Raw genomic sequence first — 20,823 nt, 5'->3', positions numbered from 1 at the left:
GTAACTTTTAAAACAAGAAAAAAACCTCTCATGTTCTTATTTTATTTTGTAATTATAGTTAACAATATTATATTAGTTTCAAGTGCACAACATAGTGATTAGACATGTATATACCTTATGAATTTATCATCATAATGTCTAGTAACCATCTGTCACCATACAGTTATTATGATATTATTGACTATATATCCTATGACATTACATCCCTGCGAATAATTTTATAACTGGCAATTTGTACTTCTTAATCTCCTCCACCTTTTTCGCCCATCCTCCTATCTGGCAATCATCACTTTGTTCTTTGTATCTATGAGTCTGTATCTGTTTTGTTTTGTTTGTTCATTTTCACAATTTAAAATACTCCCCATTATCACAAAGGGCTAGAAATGTACACAAACACAATAATATTAATATTAAGATATAGAAATATTAAAATCATGTTTTTTATTCTGATATGAACCTTAAGAATTATCTGGTCTTTACTGGGATTGTTTTTAAAACAATCCAGTGACAGCAGTCTGAAAGGCTTACTAGGTGGAATGATACTGGCCATATGTTAGCAATTGCTGAGGCTGTGATGGGTATACGAGATATATTATCCTCCTTACTATTGCATATGTTTAAATATTTCAGTAATGAAGGAAAGTTTAAAACAATGGGGAGGAGATCATGTAGGCCTAAATATTTATGGAACTACTTCAATGATGGTTTAAAATTTCTACTATCCCGAGATTAAAAGCTAAAAACTTGAAAACACATATAGAAGCAAATATTATCTAGTTAGAACTTAAAGAATAAATATGTTAATAGTTTTTTATTTACCCCTTAATCTGCATGTGATTGAGCTTTACTGGTTTATCAATATTGGGGATGGGGGCAAAGTTTTTATCAAATGGTCTTCCTCTCTCTCTCTCTCTCTCTCTCTCTCTCTCTCTCTCTCTCTCTCTCTCTCTCTCTTTTGCCCTCTCTCTCTTGCTCTTTTTCTTTCTTCCTAATGCACTTTATTTTACCTTCTCTGAATACTTAATGCACAAGTAAAACTCTTAGTAAATAAATAATCATTCCCTAAAGCTATGCAATTTAAAATGCATTTATAAAAGGTTGTGGGTCATCATTTACGATAATGGACTGTGAACAAACAAATTAATTCAAAGTATGAAGGAAAAAAACTGGTTTCAGGCAGCAATCATAAAACTTCTGGTTTTTGAGACTTCGGTCCCAAGCACATGCAGCACCCAGGAGTCTGTCAGCCACTGGTTATAGCTCACAGCCACTGAGTCCCCCACAAACCCTCCACCCGAAATCTTGTTCAGTACTTTGATGATAGTTGACTTTATAATTGCTGTTTGGGCTTACAAAGGAGGCATTTCTGAAGAGGAAGATGGCAAACCTAGAAAAATGATTTTGCCTTAGAGTAAACTACTTCAAAGTAAGGTTTTCAGGAAACCCACTGGATATATCCTCATTTTCAGTATCCAGGAAAGATTAAGTAACTAGCTGGAGGACACACCCTGAATTAATTGTAAAACCAAAACTATATTTCAAGTCTTCTAGTTTATATGGTTTTTCAGCTCCTGCATGAGTGTCAGCAATGGAAACGGATTTTGTACTTATAAATTTACTATCAGAACTTTATAGTCAATAGAAGAAATATACATTTGAGGTTTTTTCCCCTCTAAGGTATAAATATATTTAAAACTTTGAAACTCTAGCAAGTTGAACACATTTACCTTAGGGATGGTTGAACAGCCAACATTGACTCTATTTTTGAACAGCTGAGAAAATTATTGCCTTACTAATTTCCATATATGATGATTTCCCTGACATGCCTTTATAGAATATTCATTTCGCTTTATATTATGATGTACTAGTGATAAATTGAAGAACTGTTAAACTGTGACTAGAAAGGCATCAATCAGATTGAAATGTTCATTTAAGGGGAACTTTTAAGTATCCTATTCATCCTTTAGCCTGCCTTGTAAGATGATTTTTAGTTATTGGTGTTCTCATTAATCCAGATCTAAGGGTCACAGTTACCATCAGAGTTCATCAGAGAGGAGAACAATTTCCTGGACCAAACCCTTAAGTTCAGGTTTAATCATAAAACATGGGTTTTATTCCCAAGATTGCCTTTAAAAAGCAAATGATTAGGTTTTGTCTCATGGGATCCCCAGTTAATCCAGGAAAAGGAAATTGCCTTCTCCCTGAATGAGTAGCTGCTGATGGTCTGGCCATGGGATCTTTTTTTCTTTTTCTTTTTTCCAAAGCATGTTAACATATAAATTTTAAAAAATTTAAATTAATTTTTTTCAATTACATTTGACATAGAATATTATATTAGTTTCAGTGTACAATGTAGTCATTAGACATTTATATGCCTTATGAAGTAATCACCCTGATAAGTCTAGTACCCATCTGACATCATACATAGTTATTACAATATTATTGACAATATTCCCCATGCGATACTTTACATCCCCATGACTATTTTTATAATTGGCAATTTGTATTTCTTAATCTGGCCATGGGATCTTGATTAACTAGAATATTGACAATGTAAAACGTTTTTCTTAAATTAAGTCAAATAAATGACTCTCAGAACCAAATAACCCCTTCAACATTCATGGACTTTTTAACATATTCCTCAATTCCTTGCTCTCATTGATTTTTCCAGTCGTGGGAAATGAAAGTTATTGTTGACCCCTCAGCTGCCTACGTGCAGGGAATCCTTTCAGAAAAATGTAGAATTTTTGTATGACTGGAGAACAACCTCAAATGTTTCATCCGTCTGTAATTGGCTCTATTATATAGACATGTGTCATCCAATATGGTACCCACTAGTGCCATGCAGCTATCAAGCACTTGAAATGTGGCTGATCTGAATTGAGATGTGCTGTCAGTGGAAAATACACACCAGATTTCAAAGGCATAATATGAAAAAAGGAATGTAAAATAGCTTGTTAATATTTTTATATTGATGACATGTTGAAATGATAATACTTTATACAGATCCTATTAAGTAAAATGTAGTTAAGACATTCTAATTCAGGTTCCTCCTACAAGGTGGCGTGCCACCACTGCTAGTGAATATTTACATTGCAAATATTAGGAATATGGTATTCTACAGAAATTAAATATGTTTTTAAAATTTAAGGATCCAAGTCTGAACCCATGTTATTTCACTATTTTTTTTTTCACTTTTTAAAAAATAGCACCTGAAAAATTGTCACTTCCATACACAACTCACATTTGTGGCTGGTATAGAGCACCAAGTTCTGTCCTGCTACTTCAGTCTTCATTTCCATGGACTTTGTTTATCCATATTTTACACTGATATAAATACGTGTCAGCTTTCAATTATTTGTACAAGTAGGGCCTGAGGATGCCTAAAGTTAAGATATCCTCAGGTAATTCAGTACTAAATTTTAACTATTAATTTATTTCTTTTGTCATTCAATCCTTTTCCCCAATGCTGTTGGAAGATAATAAAATTATCTGGCTTGGGATTCATTCCCTTCCTCTCCCTTTTTATGTGGCCTGTACAAAAGAAACAATGAGAAATGGAATACCCAATAGGGAAGGAAAAGAAATAGAAGCAAAAACAGATTTAAAAACTTGGTTATCTGCTCCTCAGGTGGAATTGCAGTCCACAAAATGCATTCAATACTGTATTTATCTGACGGCCTGCTATATGACAAGCCCTTGGTTGGCACTGAGGAGAAGTAACCATACCACCATCTTCCTCCAATTCAGTTCACATACATTAACTTTACTGCATTGTATTACGTTGGTTATCCAAAGGTCACATTGGTATCATGAAAAAAGTCTTATGGGGGAGCAAAGTTGGGAGAAACCCTTACCTACAGAGGGAAGTAGAAGAACATGCTGGAAGAAGGAGACAAGAAGTCAAAATCAGTTGGAGTAAACAGTCCAAATTAGAGTCAGTTTACAGGGGTAGGTTAATGGTACACCAAAACCCAAAGAAGCAAGAATCCATGAGCATATCAAAGGCAAGATCTTTGATCATTCCCAAGTAAAGACCTTATAATAAATACTGAATATTTATTTCACATCAATCCCATGTTAGAGGGAGGAAAAACACCCTTGTCCAAGACCTCTTAGCCAGTAATGTCAGAACACATCATTCTAGGCTTAAACCAATTTAGACCATTTAAATAAGACTTGTTCTTTAATAATGATAATTAATGCTGAATCTTAGAGAATTCCCCAACGGTTTCAAAACCATTACTGGAAAAGATGGCTTTTGGGGCCCTCAAAAGGGTGTAATCTAACCATTGAAGAGTCAGATGGATGTGGATAGGCTAAATTAAGTGGATGCATCTGAAATTAATAAAAGTCATACCTAAAAGAGAAATTAGAGAGTTGTTTTTGAGAGAAACAGAGCTATTTCCTCCCCCATTGAATTCAGAGACTATCATAATGACAAGGAAGTTCTTTTTCAAAATTAGGCCACAGGAAAATAAAAACAAAATCAAAATAAAGGTTTGAAACTTTTTTTATACTATTTCCTTTTTATTTCTACTGGCCTATCTTTCTAATTGTGAGATTTCTTTCCTTCTGTACATGACTAATAGCACATCCAACAGTTCTCAGGCAAAGGTGTGTCAAATTGGAAAGAAATTTTCCCTTTATGAATTGCACTCTTGTAGCCATACAGTACCTCGACATTTTTTCTTTTTTTGTTTTGGTAAGGAAAACACTTCTCTATCCATTCTTTCACTGAATCCTCCTAAAGATCCTCTGATGTGATTAGAGAAATTTTATCATTAGTATTTTAGACGAATAAAATTAGACCCAAAGAGGATAATGGAAGAAAGGCCAGGTACTCTGCGTTAGCGAGGAAGGTTAATTGTCCAGCCCTCTTACCAAGCCTTCTCAGAGACCCTCATTCACTCTTGACAGACTTCCCTCCCTGTATTGCATCCCTTCTTCTCTCTTCTAAACAAAGCCAGATCTGGCCATTTTCCCCTAAGGTAATATTCTCAACAGTAGAAAAACTTCCCAGGTTCCTTCATCACCGCTGCAGTCTTGGTGCCTAAAAACACTGACAAAACAAACCCATCACCTTCCCAGGGAGAACATTATTTATCTTATTAAAATGCCTAGAATTTGTTTTCTTGTCTAAATTTTTACGTCAATTGTTTTGATTTGCCTCTGAAAGTCTTATGGAACTGTGTATTTGTTGACCATACACTATGTTTTTGCTATCTGTAAAAATGCAGAATGTGGCAGTGACCCCTGGTTCAGCTGACAGGGTTGCTAATGGTGATGGGATGACTGGAGATGAACAAGCTGAAAACAAAGAAGAAGATCAATCCGGTGCTGTGAAGTTTGGATGGGTGAAAGGTGTGCTGGTGAGAAAGCTCCTATGTTTACAAATGAAAACTATCTATTCAATATTCTCGTAGACTTAATGTTAATAAGACCTGAACACCAAAGTTACTAAGACCTAGGTCTTGCCCCACTATCACTTCTCATGTCCTTTTCCCTGCTCCGTCAATCCACAGGTAAGATGCATGCTGAATATCTGGGGTGTCATGCTCTTCATTCGCCTCTCCTGGATTGTTGGAGAAGCTGGAATTGGTAAGCGTTTTTTTCTCTCCTATGTAATTTTCAATGTAAATTGTAAACTCCGCAAGCAATTTGTTTTCATTATTAATGCTGAATGTGAGATGAAGGTTACAGAAATAATCTGCACTGGGGCTCTTTCACTTTGCCTCTTGGACAGTGTTTGTCAGAGGGGAAAGGTGTAACGTTAACTCCTGGGAGACTAGAATTTTCCAGCTTGCCAACCAGATAAATGCTCAAGGAAATATTTCTATCTTTTCATAGATTTTTAGGTGCACAGGTATATAGAGACACATTCATTTTAAATCATAGTATTCATATTTGGGGACATACTGAAATTTATCAGCGTATCCCCCTTTTGATTATTGCCAAAACTTCACTAAGTAAAAACAACTTGTGGGAAAACTGGTGTAAATGTGACCTGACTCATAAAAATGCGGAATTGTTGAACATTTTCCAAAGAAAATAATTGTGTTACTTTTAGATACCCAGCAGTAAGAAAACAAAGATTAATAAAATATTGCTTAAAATAATAAGTAAAATGACTGAGATAATGTATGTAACTATTGCTAATTTTTCTAAATGGAAAATGATTTTGAAATTACTGTGTGAGATTATTTAATATTTTAAATATTATATCCCACTTAAAGTATTATTTCCTGTGGCAAATTTTTTTATTGAGAGTATATTAATAAAATTTATATGAAAAATTTATTTGAATTTTATCAAAGTTCCTGATTTAATGTAATAAAAATTAATGGTGTTCTACTCTACGTATGGAAAATACATTATAGGTTCACTTTTGGGGGAGGCTGATAAATCATTACTATCAAGAACATAGAGGTTCAGCTGTGCTTTCAGAGACTATTCCAGAATGTATCTCAGTTCACATTCAAAAGGTACTTGGTCATTATTTATTGCCTTCACTCCTCAAAACACATTTAGAAGCACTCAGAAAAAGAAAGGGCTGAGTTGTAAATTGAAAAACTGGAACCAGTTCTCATAGTTTTTCCATGTTTCATGTTTGGCAACTGCTGGGTTCCTGACAAAGGACTGCTTGCAGGCTTTATGATGCATATCAAATGAACGTTTACAGCCTCAGGGTCCAAAATAAGTATATGCTGTTCCATGGAAAATCTGCATCTTAATATTGCCAAGGTTTTGCTCCAGGGCTTCATGCAAAATTAGGTTTTTAAGGGCAGTTTAGTAACTTATTGAGATCATCAAGAAACATTACTTTGTTTGGAGGTGTGAGTGTAGCCAAGGGCAAGAGTAATTCTTTTTAATGCAATTTATTTAACATCCATATGTTTGGGCAATAATCTGAACTTTAATCAGATCTTACATTACTCTTCACATTTAATCCAGTTTCATGTTTATTGCAAAACTGTAATATATGAAGAATCGTACCTTCTGCTAAATTTTTATTATACTTTCAGATATCAGTATTGTTTTAATAAGGACCTCTTATTTAAGTAGTTCAAGCCTACTTTAGAAGAGTGTAGAGTTCTATTTAAATGGGTGTTCAGAAAGTTTTCCTTTGAATGGAAGTTGTTCTTTTTTCTTTTAATTCTCAGAAAATAGACTTTAGAAACTTATTAGCACCCTTACTTATTTTATTGGCCTCTGCTGTAAACTTAAAGCTATAGGAATTGATGAAGTCACCGTCTGCATCCCATTAATTGGGTAAGAAAAGAAACAATACCAGTAGTTTCTTCTTACGTGGATAGTTTGGGGATGGAACCTGAACATGCTTTAAGCCTCTTAGACCCTGGGAACAAAGCCCGAAGGAAGCTAGAGCCAGAAGAAGTAACAGTAGCTATAGCCCTTCGGTAACCATTCAGAGGCTAAGAGTTTTGGCTATCTTGTCCCCAAAAGCAAATGGAAGAATGAGCCAATAATGCCATCTAGTTGTTCTCTGTCTTGGAGACTTTGGCTGGGGCAAGATGATTTCCAATAAATTTAACCATCAGGCGTAGAAAAACGGTGTGAAATCAGGTATGACCTGAAGCAAGTAATTTATACTCTGTGAGTTCGATTTTTTTATGTGAATATTAGGGAACTGGATTAATTGTTTCCCAGTGAACTCTTTGAAGATAATGCTAAAGAACCTTGCTGAATAGGCAGACACAAACTGAGATCAACTGAGAGTACTGCAAAAGTCTGAAGTCTGTGAGGTGTATAAGAATTACAGGGGAAGTTAAGTTATAAAACTGCAGCATCCAGGGATTCACTGTGAAAGATCTAAACTCAGTAGGTCTGAGCATTTTTAATAAGCACCCCAGGCATTTCCTCAAGCAGGTGGTTCAAAGACCACATTTTTAGAAAATATGAACTGAATGTTCTCTCAACTGCCTTTTATCCTGGGATTTTATGTTTGAATATGAGAGGGAAGCAAATCCTTCGCTATTTAAATATATAAAATTTGGTTCCAGGATGTCATATGGTTTACAAAAATATATAGAATGCAAAAGAAAACATTAAAAATTGTTGGAAAAGTAGAGGCAAAGGGAAAATAAGGGTAGGGAAATAATAAAGTCAGAGGAGGTTTAATGTCCTGAAATGCAACTGTATGTCCTTATACAGTTGCTGGTGAGAGCTAAACATTTGATATCAAACTTCCACCAAACAATGTCAAGAGCAAAATCATGTACAAAAGGTAAAAAGAAATCACCTCTAGGGGTACTTAGTGATAGAGTGGTGATGAATTGAGGCCACTTAGTGATAGAGTGGTGATGCAACAGATACGAAAAATTAAGTGCAACTATCTCTTACAACACCAAACTTTTAAGAGTCGACAGGGGCCAAAGCAATACGGCCCAAGTTTGCATGTCATGCCCATAGCTAGCCTCTTCCTACTGTAATTTAACCTGTAAAATAGCCTAGACACTTCTGCTAGAGCCAGGATACAGCTGGGAGCATCAAAAGAGCTAGCCTCCAGTACCTCATTCCCATTTCTATCCTTAATCTCCCTCCACTCCCCCTTCTCCCAGGGCACGACCAGAGAGATCATAGCCTCTCTTAGTCAACTACCCTTTTAATCATCCTTGGAACAAGAGAGACTGCCAACAACAACTATGGAGCATCATTTTATGTAGGGGAGCATACATACCACACAGGCCCAGGCAAGAACATTCTGGCTGGAACTAGGGTGATTTCCGCCCTGCAACTTCTCCCCGAATTCTGGGTTGGCCTCTATTAAGGAAGGTATCTCAGGGGTGAAAAGCTGTTTTCCCACTATGCTTATTAGGGTCACTGGCTAAAGCCCTGCAAATTAGACTGACAAAAGACAGTAACAAGAGAAAAACAATCAGAAGTTTATGAACATGTGCAGTGTGCATACACACGGGAGGATTCAGCAATGAGGAATTCAGAGGGGTGGTTAGAGTTGGGCTTATACAGCATCTTAACCAGAGAATGATACATTTTTAGAGAAGTGACAAGACAAAGGAAAAGGACTGAGTTTCTAGGGTGGCAAATGGTTAGAAGGCAAATATATGGGGGGATTAATGGAAGATAAGTAAAGTTTGTTATGTAAGTTCCTCTGGTATATTCTCCAGCTGCTAAGGGTCTAGAATGGTATCTGGTGATTTAACTTCTGCCCTTTCAGGTATAGAGGAAAGGGAAAGAGGAGATACCTTTGCAAACTTAGGTCCCGATTTTAGGCCAATAGGGGGAGGTATCTGCTTCTCATTTACCTGTAGCTCAAAATAATCTTTCTGTTGAAGTGGCATATTTGGGGGTGGCCTATTCTGCTGTTTTGCAGTATCCTCCTTGCTGTGTATTTTTTGAAGCTGAATTTTGGCTTGCCACCTTTTCCCTCTCGTAATCATTGACCTTCTCCACCATAAAATCGTTGAGGGCAGACTTTTTCATTTCATTTTATTTGTTCCTTGCATTTCTCATGTTACCTAACATATAGCTCTTAAGATTATTGTGGATCTAATCAAAAGGCAGTGCACTGACTATGTGCTGTGTTCTATGCACTATGCTAGCCACTTTACACATGCATTCTTTCTCATTTCTTTGTCATTTTTGACACAGAAAATAAGTAACTTGCCAGAGGTCACATAGCCAATGAGTGAAACTCATTTAATTTGGTTCTTCCTACTTTACTTATTTGCCAGATGAATGATTTGTTATACTGTGTGTCATTTTCCACCTTACACAACCAAATGTATGTAAAAAAAAATAGTTACCTGGAAAGATGAACATTTATTCTTTAGTTATATTAACAGCTTGGAATTGTATGGACCAGTTATTAAGTTTATAGGTGTCTAGAACCTCATCAAAAATGCAGTTTATATTAAATTTTGACCAGCCACAGTTGTGCAGTTGTGTGCAACTTCTCACTGCACATCTTAGCAATGAGTTCCTAGAATGCGTGCTACAACAGGCAGAAAACGTCATAGCTGAGCACTTTCCCTGTGGTGATTTCCAGGCTAACTTGTTAACTCAAATGTGGTCCTTTGGTGATTACCCTAGACTTGCTGGCTTTTATGTAAACAATCTAACGGATTGTTCTACCGATTAATTGCCTCTATTTTTCCTCTCTCAACTGAGGTCTTGGTGTGATTATCATCGGCTTAGCCGTGACAGTGACTGCTATCACTGGTTTATCCACCTCTGCTATTGCTACAAATGGATATGTCAGAGGAGGTAATTAAACTTGTGACCTGCACGATCATTTGTAAGGTAAAGGCAACACAGGCTCAAATAGTTCATCACTGACCTTTCTGGAGTGTTTTCAAAGGTAATCCAAGTTGGTTCCTTTTTTTCCACCCCCCCATCCCCCCGCCAGGCAAGAGAGATACAAGAAGAATGAGGAAGGATTTAACCTTTGTCAAACCCCCAACTTTCTCATTCAGGTTCCTTTCAAGCAAGAGAGAAGGTCAAATGTCATGTTTTGTCTTTTCACAGCCAGGGTAGTTTCTCTCCCAGGACACCAGCATAAGTCAACTTTTCCTTTCTAGGGCTGCATTTCAGATTGTGTTTACTTTTGGAAACCATCCTTCTTCGTAATGAGCAGTTCTCTGACTTGATCTTTATGCAGGTTTCTCCTTAGCACCAAGGAACTCCATTGGGGCCCAAGGCTTGGACGTGAAAACTTCAATTAAAGGCAGTATAGTTTGTGGCAATAGGGAATCCAAGGAAGAAAAGTAAAATGTAATATCTTTTATCTTTCATTGCTGACAGGTCTTGGAGTTCTCATAATTCTTCTTTCCACCATGGTAACTTCTATTACTGGGTTGTCAACTTCCGCAATAGCAACTAACGGGTTTGTTCGTGGAGGTAAAATTTCTAAGATATCTAAAGCTCTCATCACTTGCTACGGGTAGGCAAAAACTTTTTATATACTTCTTTTTGATGGGGACAAGAAAGTAGCCCAACGTGCTTGAAGCCTGACTAATTCTTTGGATGAGGTGGATTCAGAAGGAAACATAAGGTACGGTGAGTATAAGGGCTGGTCCATTCTGGTCAGCCAGCTTCTCTTGTCTGACGGAACTCTCTGGCACTTTGCAGATCATGGTTTCCAGATTCTCCAATTCCTTTGGTAAAAGTTTTATTTCTCAGGCTAGTCTGCACACTTCTTGGTGTTTCTTGGAAAATGATTCCCGGACATGGCTTCAGTTTAAAGTTTAGTACATTTCAGGTGCTTCCTAGACCTTCGTGGAATGGGATCTTTTTAGAACATTTCAGGTTTATCATGACAAGATTCCAGCTGCTGCGTCCTGAAGTACTGGTGACTTCTTGAAGTACTGGAGCCAAACACTTTTCTTGGGGGATTTTACAGGTCTTGGAGTGATCATCATTGGCCTGAGTGTGGTCGTGACAACACTCACAGGTATTTCTATGTCCGCTATTTGCACAAATGGAGTAGTAAGAGGAGGTAAGCCAATTCCTTTACTTGTGACTATAAGCTTCGGTAATAGTTCTAAGATGTCTAGAATTGGTTTAATGTGGGAAGTAAAAATTGTACATCGATAGTAAGTCCCTCAAAGCCTTAAAACAAAACAAAATAATCCAAAATGTAAGGAGTAAGGCAAAATTCTTCTCAATTAAAATTGAGAGCTCCCCAGGAAAGACTTTTTTGACCCATTTCCTGTGATTAAACATGTTTGTTAAGTAAAGAGTGGCCAGGTGCCTAGAAAGAGGGCAATTTCTTTGTGCCTTGAATGAGCCCTGCTGGGTCTCTCCCAGGTTCCCTCAGCTTGGGTCTTCTCCAGTGCCCCCCGCTGACACTGCTGATGCTTCTCAGTTAAGTCCTCAGAGTTTACCCCAACATGGCGCCCAGTGGCCAATAGCCATGAGAAGATCATTAAAAAGAAAATCAAAACAAAACAGAGTTTCTTTCAAATCATCTAGGAACAAGCAGAAAATGAAGTGCGTGGAGTTTATCATTGTTCTAACTTCCTTTCTTCCCCTCTCCCATTTTGCTTTGGCTCCTCAGGGTCTCTACTTGGGTACCTTATCCAGGTCTCCCCTTCATACACCTTTTAAAACACCACCCTCCCCACAATACACCTCTCACAATGTCTGCCTGTCTCTCATTTTGACCACGCCTAAGTAACTGTCTAGCTAATTTATTTAATATAATCTGGACAAAAGAAATAATGGGGATTTGCACCACCTAGGTAATAGGTAAAATTTTTAGAGGGGACCTTGACCCCTTAATCCAAAGGAATTAATAAGGTGGAGAAAATTTATTTTCAGTAAAAGATTGTTTTGTTTTGTTTTTAGATATGTTTGTTCGGTGTCATTTCCCTACCATTCTGTCGACTTCTAACATTAGCTCAACATCGGAAGTTATTAATTTGCTACAGTCTGTGATAATATCTTGTTATCTAGGCCTTTCAACATCTAGTCTTTTTCATTTTCAGTAACCTGCTCTCAGTACCCTTGAGGCAGTTAACAAGCCCAGCTCAGTCTTTCACATGCACAGAGGTACACAACCATATGTAGAACTACCTTTTCAAAGTCCAAGGAAGAAGCACTTGTTCCAAGCCCTCTCCTCCCTTTCTTCCCATTTGCCACCTCCATATACATATGGGTATTTGGCAATAATAATGCCTTCTTGAGCTAAAAACATAGACAATCAAGTCTGATTTATAGAGTGAATAATACATAGCACTATACAGATAACTTTTTTAAACAGCAAACATATACCAGAAAATTGTACCACAAAAGAAGTTAGAATAACAATGATAAATTTCACTCACTTCATTTTCTGCCTAGGGCTACCTGCTCCTGGAAATTTCAGATATAAAATTTTACTTCATTTACAATATTGATTGAACTCTCCAGTGAATTTATTTTAAAGACAAAGCGTTAAGTCAGGATAGTTCTATTATATTATTAAGTCAGATTGTTCTATTATATAATATATACAGAGTGAAAAGAAGGGCTAAGTAGGAAATTATAATATTTTTATTAGAAAAATTAATATGTCAAGCGTTTTCAGATGTTCAAAATTATTTGGTCATGTACTAAATCCCTTAGTTGTTCCTCAATGTAGAGAATGTTTGTTTCTTTTTTCAGGTGGGGCCTACTATCTTATTTCCAGAAGCTTAGGGCCTGAGTTTGGTGGGTCTATAGGCTTGATCTTTGCTTTTGCCAATGCGGTGGCTGTTGCTATGTATGTGGTGGGATTTGCTGAGACTGTGGTCGACCTTCTTAAGGTAAGTAAAAGCTTTTCTTTTCATTAGCCAAGCAAGATGATTTGATTCAAGTTGTTTTTTTCAGGGCACAAAGGCCTATAATGATGGCCAGATGATAGGAAATAGGTTTATTCTGCAGAATGTGGAAGTTGGATAGTTGAAGGAGCCGTAGGCTTGGCATCAGAACTGACTTGGAATCCTGGCTCTCATATTTACCAGCTGAGAGATTTTGGACCAGTTTTCTAAATCCATAATATGGATTAATAATGCTGTTCTGTGTATTTTATAGAAATATGATACAGATCAAATGAAATACTGTGTAAAATACAAAACAGATAAATAATGGGTATTATTATCAGCAACATACAGTAGTCCCCTTATCCATTGAGGATATGTTCCAAGATTCCCTATGGATGCCTGAAACCATGAATAGTATTGAATACTACATATGCTATGTTTTTTCCTATACACACCTATGTATAAAGTTTAATTGACAAATTAAGCACAATAAGAGGCTAACATCAAAACTATTAATAAAATAGAACAATTATAATAACATATTATAATAAAAGTTAAGTGAATGTGGGTCTCTCTCTCTCAAAATATCTTATTGTACCATATTGTACCATATACTTTGGTACCATATGTACCAAATATCTTATTGTACCATATTTCCACTTATAGGAAGCACTTTACAGTTTCTCTTTGGCATATCTAAATTGCCAGCATCACTGCTTTTGGACTTTGGGGCTACTATTAAGTAAAATAAGGGTGACTGGAACACAAGCACTGCAATAACTGAGAAGGCTGCTAAGTGACTAACAGGCAGGTATCATATACAGCGTGCATATACTGGACAAAGGTAAGATTTATGTCTCAGGCGGGACAGAGTAGGACAGTTTAAGGTTTCATCATGCTACTCAGAATGGCACTTGGTTTAAAACCTCTGAATTGTGCATTTCTGGAATTTTCCATTTCGTATTTTTGGACCACTGTTGACCATGTGTAACTCAAACCAGGGAAAGTGAAATTGCAAATAAGGGGAGATTACTGTATTACTATTATGGTTATAGATTTTCAAAGGGAAAGAAAGTTCAAACATTAAAATAACTTATTGCAGAACACTAAGTGTTTCCTCGTTTAGGTGCCCCACCTAGATGGTGTATATATGAGCACGTGAATTAGCTGGTATACAAACAAACTTCTAGTCCTCCTTTTGTAATAGTGATAGCACTTACTGAATTCAATCAGTAGCAGTACCTCTATTTAAAATTTAGATGAATAAATGAGTGGATTATATAGTTCATAAGGTATATTACCTTCAAGAGGTGCATTATCTAGTTTGTGTAGCTTGTTATTTAATTGAATTACACTTATGTTCAAATATTCACACTGGAAACCACTCGTTTTTATTCCTCTAAGATTTCCCTGACACTCAAAAATAACTAGCCATTCTTCGGAAACAAAACTTGATATATGTATGTATACATACTTTTATTTGATGCTACGATAGCTTCAAAAGCTGTAACCAGAATGAATCTCTAAAATTTCCGACTCCTAACCTTAGCTATCAAAGGCCTATTATAGGAAAAAATGTTGGTTTATTTATCTTCTCATATTTATGAGCACTTCATTTTTCTATTATCCTCTATGGTCCCAGACATTAGTGCACAGTATCTCTTCTTATTGTTAAATACTACAATAAGAAATATAGGGGGAGGCCAGCCCAGTGGCTCAGGCAGTTAGAGCTCCGAAAGCTGCCAGTTCGATTCCCACATGGGCCAGTGGGCTCTCAACCACGAGGTTGCCAGTTCAATTCCTCAAGTCCCGCAAGGGATGGTGGGCAGCACCCCCTGCAACTAAGATTGAACACAGCACCTTGAGCTGAGCTGCCGCTGAGCTCCCGGATGGCTCAGTTGGTTGGAGCGCGTCCTCTCAACCACAAGGTTTCTGGTTCAACTCCCGCAAGGGATGGTGGTCTGCGCCCCCTGCAACTAGCAAGGCAACTGGACCTGGAGTTGAGCTGCACCCTCCACAACTAAGACTGAAAGGACAACAACTTGAAGCTGAACGGCACCCTGCACAACTAAGATTAAAAGGACAACAACTTGACTTAGAAAAAAAGGCCTGGAAGTACACACTGTCCCCCAATAAAGTCCTGCTCCCCTTCCCCAATAAAATCTTAAAAAAAAAAAAAAAGAAAGAAAGAAATATAGAGGGAGAAAACCTCCATCTCTAAACAGTTTTGCAACTTGTTTTCTTTCCAGGAGAGTGATTCAATGATGGTGGATCCAACCAATGATATCCGGATAATAGGCTCCATTACAGTGGTGATTCTTTTAGGAATTTCAGTAGCTGGAATGGAATGGGAAGCAAAGGTAAATTTCTCAGAATGAAGTTATCAACAACCGCTGGTCAGGTCCTGAACAAATTGCAGGGATAGAAGGAATCTCATATTCAAAAAGAATTGCTACTATTACTTACTATGGAAAAATTGTAAGTTAATGTGTGGTGGAACACCAAAGCCGTCAAAGCCCAAGGTCCAGGCAGTCATGACTCCCAGCTCATGTGTCACATGATCAGACCTGTACTTTGTCCTTTATAATATCATCACAGTGACACAACTATCAAGGTTGCTGCCATCATCACACACAAGACCCTTTATGATCATAACAACAGTACATGCTGGAAGCCTCTCAATCCCGCTTCTGGTATCCCCTTTCAAGGTGCTAAACGCCAAAAGAAATGGCAACTATGTTGGGAGAAGGTAATAGACGCAGATGCTATCATTCTCTTCTAAAATCCAGTAAGTGCGTCAGTAGCAAATTTGAGAGCATCATAGGCCCTGGAACGAGAGACTATCTGGATTTAACTAGTAGTAAAACAGCAATTTCCGAGTGATGGGGAGCGTGTTTATTACCTGCCTCGTAACTCCCTAGAGTGACTGGTGCGATAGAAATGGATCCTATGTGCCTGGAGATGGGCCATTAGACCTCAAGCGGTCACCGGCAATGAAAAGATGGCCAAGGTCTCCCACCTGTATAAGGCAATAGGAAACGTTCTTACATGGCACTTACTTAACGGATTATGTATTCCCACACTAAACAAAAATTGATTAAGTGCTTACATGTGCTGGGCATTCTGCTAGGCTCTGGATATTCAGCTGTGAATAAAACAGGCACAATTCCTACCCTGGTGGAGTATATGGTCTCGGAGGATATGAGTAATAATCAGGTAGGTAAACAAGTAAATCTAAAATGGCAAATTGTAAAAGTGCTGTGAAGAAAATAAACAGGGCACTGAATAGAAAATAATGGGGAGTCTACTTTCGATGACTTTATTCCCTGAGGGAGGCAATGCGGTTTCACGGCAGGAGACGGTAGAATTTAAAGCTCCAGCTCTGCTGTTAGAAGGCTTGGATTTGAATCTGCTTTATGTCCAGATGACCTTTAGTAAAACTGCTTAACCTATCTGTGCCTCAGTTTTTTAATCTTTAAAATGAGGGTAATAATATTATCTACTTCACATGGTTATTGGTGGTATTATTTATCTGAAAGAATACTGGTGCAGTTTAATCTGTGTCTGTTCTGTTGTAAGCCCACAGTGAACATTAGTTGTTATTATTTAGACTCAGTGGTCAAGAAATACCTGTCTGAGAAGGTAACTAAGACTTAAAAGATGAGAAGAAAATAGTTATGCCAAGAGTAGAAGTGCCTTCTTAGCAGAGGGAACAGCATATGGAAATGCCAAGACCCCCCAAAAAACACCTCAAAACGTATGAGGAAATAAAGACAATTTGGCTAGTCAACCGTGCAGACCGCTGGTGCTGAGCACATTGTGGCAGCCCAACATCAAATGCACTGAGCGTCAGGCGGATTCTATGAGTCATTCTGTGTTCTCGTACTCCTGCAGTTAGCTCTGGAAAGGGAAGGAATCCAGGGTGCTCTGCCTAGAAAGGAAATAAACTCCATTAATGCTAAAATTTTGGGTTGCATTTATATTCCTGAGGACACTGCAGTCTTCAGTGGACACATAACTTTTGTAACTGTGTAAAAAGCTGTTAAATAAATCTAATTTGGACTCCTTTTACTTTGCCATTCTAGGCTCAAGTGATCCTTCTAGTCATTCTTCTTATTGCTATAGCAAACTTCTTCATTGGAACTGTCATTCCATCCAACAATGAGAAGAAGTCCAGAGGTTTCTTTAACTACCAAGGTATGTGTGATAAATGAACTGCTTTGCTATAAATGGTTCTTCATCATTCGCCTCCATCACCATCCCTGTGACCCCCACTCCAGCCTTGAAATCCTAGTGCGATCCAGGGAAGAGTCTGGAGTGGAATTCCAGAGAGCGTCAATCCTGCTGCTTATCAGTTAGACGGGTCACCTAATATGTTCGGGTCTCAGATTTTTCTGGTAATATGTGCATGATAATAATAACTTCCTGAAGGGATTTTTTTTTTTTAAAGATTTTATTGGGGAAGGAGAACAGGACTTTATTGGGGAACAGTGTGTACTTCCAGGACTTTTTTTCCAAGTCAAGTTGTTGTCCTTTCTGTCTTAGTTGTGGAGGGCGAAGCTCAGCTCCAGGTCCAGTTGCCGTTGCTAGTTACAGGGGCACAGCCCACCATCCCTTGGGGGAGTTGAACCGGCAACCTTGTGGTTGAGAGGACGTGCTCCAACCAACTGAGCCATCAGGGAGCTCAGCGGCAGCTCACCTCAAGGTTCTGTGTTCAATCTTAGTTGCAGGGGGCGGAGCCCACCATCCCTTGCGGGCTCAAGGAGTTTAACTGGCAACCTTGTGGTTGAGAGCCCACTGGCCCATGTGGGAATCGAATCGGCAGCCTTCGGAGTTAGGAGCACGGAGCTCCAACTACCTGAGCCACCCGGCCGGCCCCTGAAGGGATTTTTGAGTAGCAAATAGATAGTGGGTATAAAAGTGTTTAGAAAACCTTAAAGTGTTAGACAAATTGTTGTTGCTGTCCAGGGTAGAAACAGAGTGTACCTGCAGGGAAAGAGAAAAAAGCTCAAGCCATTTGTTCAACAATTGAGAGCACTAAAGACAAGCATACTCAGTTTTTTCCCTGCTTTACTTTTTGGCGCGTTCCCTTTTTAGAGCCTTACCTAGTTAAGTATCACTGTCAAGTTTTCAAGCATAAAAATTGTAGGAGTTATTTAGTGTAGCATCTTGTGATAATGCCACAAAGCATGAAATTTGACATTTGATTTCTCCCCCGTTTTACTCTACCTACCTATTCTTTCTTAACTTTCCACTCTAGCTTACTCAAGATCCATTGATGAGATTTAAAAAATATTTCCCTTCATTTACTTAGTTGTCACTATTCATTTCTTTTTTATATCACAACACCTCTTTTGTTCTGATTCTTTTTCTTTGTAAAGATTGTCTTGTTTGCTTTGCATTGTTATCATCCTTCTTCTTTCTATTCTTTCTCCTTCTTCCAGCTCCTGCTGTATTTTTTCTGGTACTATAAATTTTCTTTACTTGTTTTTGCATTATTCCAGATTCTTTTGTTCACATTTTTCTTCCTTCCTCTTTTTGCTTCCTTTTCCTTTCTGTTTTTCTTCTAGATTATTTCCTTTCATTTAAGTAATATGGTGACAACCTGTGAGATAGTATTATTTGATGACCAAAGCTCTTCCTGATGTTATTCTCCCATATATTAGACTTTGGTATAAGAATTTAAGATGTAATCTTTCGGAGCAAGGAGCGGGGAGGTTAGAATATTAGTAGCAAAACTAACCAACAAGGTTCACCTTCAATTAAAAAAAGCATAGAAAAGTAGTGTGTTGATTAAGGTATTTGTGCATGTGAGAATGTAGTTGTGTATATATATATATATATATATATGTATGTATATATATATATATATATATATATATATATATATATATACAGTACATGTGTGCGGTATATTTGTGAGTATGCCAGTGTTATCATGAGAGAATTCTCCATTTCCTCCTTTTTCAGTCTTCTAAATTCAAAGAAGACAGGTGGCCTGGGTCTCCATTGGCACAAAATTTATGGATTTTTAGAGTTTTTTCCTAGAGATCTAAAACCTTAAGATACGTATTTTGACCTTTGACAAATATTAACTTAAGGTTCACCACAAGTCCACCAACATCTTTGAGTTTATTCCATGTAGATTATAGGAACCCGTGTGCGTTTAGGGCGATGGATGCCAACAGTAACTTTATCTCCTACTCTGTGAAAAAAGTTTACATGATAATTCTGTCATTGTTTGTGTTGCAGCATCAATATTTGCAGAAAACTTTGGGCCAAGCTTCACAAAAGGTGAAGGCTTCTTCTCTGTCTTTGCCATTTTCTTCCCGGCAGCTACTGGGATTCTCGCAGGTGCCAATATCTCAGGAGACTTGGAGGTATGTTGTTTTCTCTGCTTTTGTAGTCCTGGGGGGTGGTGGTTCAGTTGGTGGGCATCACAAGACATCGATAATGACCCTGTTTCTCTACAGATTTCAAAACTGTAAGATTTCTGTAAGGTTTCCTGGTTATTTAAAAATTCTCTTTTAATGCCAAAGTTTAATGTCAAACTATCCAATTCCAGATAGTCCTTCCAGAATTCTTATTTAGTGATATCAGAAGGGCAGAGTACATTGACAGTGTATCACATTTCCCACAGAATGAATATAGCTCAGTGAAAACATAAATATGAGAACCACCCTTTCTCGTTGAAACACATGGCGAACAAGAACACGGAACATTCAAGAAATAACAAACCCCCCCAAAAAAAAAATTTACTTTGTTACTGAACACATGGCATTAAATTCAGAGGTGCATTCACTCATTTGATAGGTATTTATTTAGCATTCACTAACATATTGTTCTATGGTAAGTACTGTAATGAGTACTGTATTAGTCAGGATATTGCTTTGAATGTTTTACAAAAATCCAGTAACAGTGACCTAAACAAGATAGAAGCTTGTTTTTCTACCACATTAAAATTTGAGCTGAATAGCCATCAAGAGGAATAAAAAAGGTCTGCTCCTAAAGGTAGCCCAGGAACCCAGATGACCTCCCTTGTTTTACCATTCCCTTGGGGTTTGCCCCAGTAGAGGACAAGCAATTCCTGGACCTTGCATGTGTCACTTTTGTTGGCGTTCCATTGGCCAGAATTTAGTCTGAGGCCTTCCCTCAATGCAAAGAAGGCTGAGAAATGTAGTATCTAGCTGGGCAGCCATGTGCCCAGATAAAAATTTTAGGGGGTTCTAGTATTAAAAGGAGGAAGGTGAGAATGGCTGTTTGGGAGAAAATAAATAGTTTCTATCGCACACAGAGGTTTTTCCTCAATAAATTTATATCTACTTTAGAAGACAAGAAATATTTGCAAGAGCCATCAAGGCATATTTATATGATATGATATGATATGATATGATATGATATGATATGATATTACATTATATTATATTTATTATGTATATAAATGAAAACTGTATGCACTGTCCAAATGGATTGTGAAATTAAAATAATGAACAAATAATTGTTAAGGATGATTTCCTCAAGGAAGTAACTTTTGAGTGTGAACTGAAATCAAAGGTTAGGT

At 37.5% G+C, this 20,823-nt stretch overlaps 1 protein-coding gene across 2 annotated transcripts in view; it reads left to right on the top strand.

The window, feature by feature from the left end:
• Positions 1-20,823, top strand: part of SLC12A1 (solute carrier family 12 member 1) — an 84,003-nt gene that overhangs the window by 6,278 nt on the left and 56,902 nt on the right. The window contains exons 2-8 of one of the 2 annotated variants that reach the window (XM_033108421.1): positions 5,241-5,372; positions 5,526-5,601; positions 10,783-10,878; positions 13,126-13,265; positions 15,512-15,622; positions 17,348-17,459; positions 19,515-19,642. In XM_033108421.1, the coding sequence (XP_032964312.1) occupies positions 5,241-5,372; positions 5,526-5,601; positions 10,783-10,878; positions 13,126-13,265; positions 15,512-15,622; positions 17,348-17,459; positions 19,515-19,642 (795 nt within the window). Of the gene's footprint in view, positions 1-5,240; positions 5,373-5,525; positions 5,602-10,782; positions 10,879-11,380; positions 11,477-13,125; positions 13,266-15,511; positions 15,623-17,347; positions 17,460-19,514; positions 19,643-20,823 lie in introns of both variants that reach the window. The other variant, XM_033108422.1, reaches the window with a different exon arrangement.

Source organism: Rhinolophus ferrumequinum, chromosome 6, assembly GCF_004115265.2.
Source record: "Rhinolophus ferrumequinum isolate MPI-CBG mRhiFer1 chromosome 6, mRhiFer1_v1.p, whole genome shotgun sequence".
NCBI lineage: Eukaryota > Metazoa > Chordata > Mammalia > Chiroptera > Rhinolophidae > Rhinolophus > Rhinolophus ferrumequinum.
This window is presented reverse-complemented; position numbering and strand designations above follow the sequence as displayed.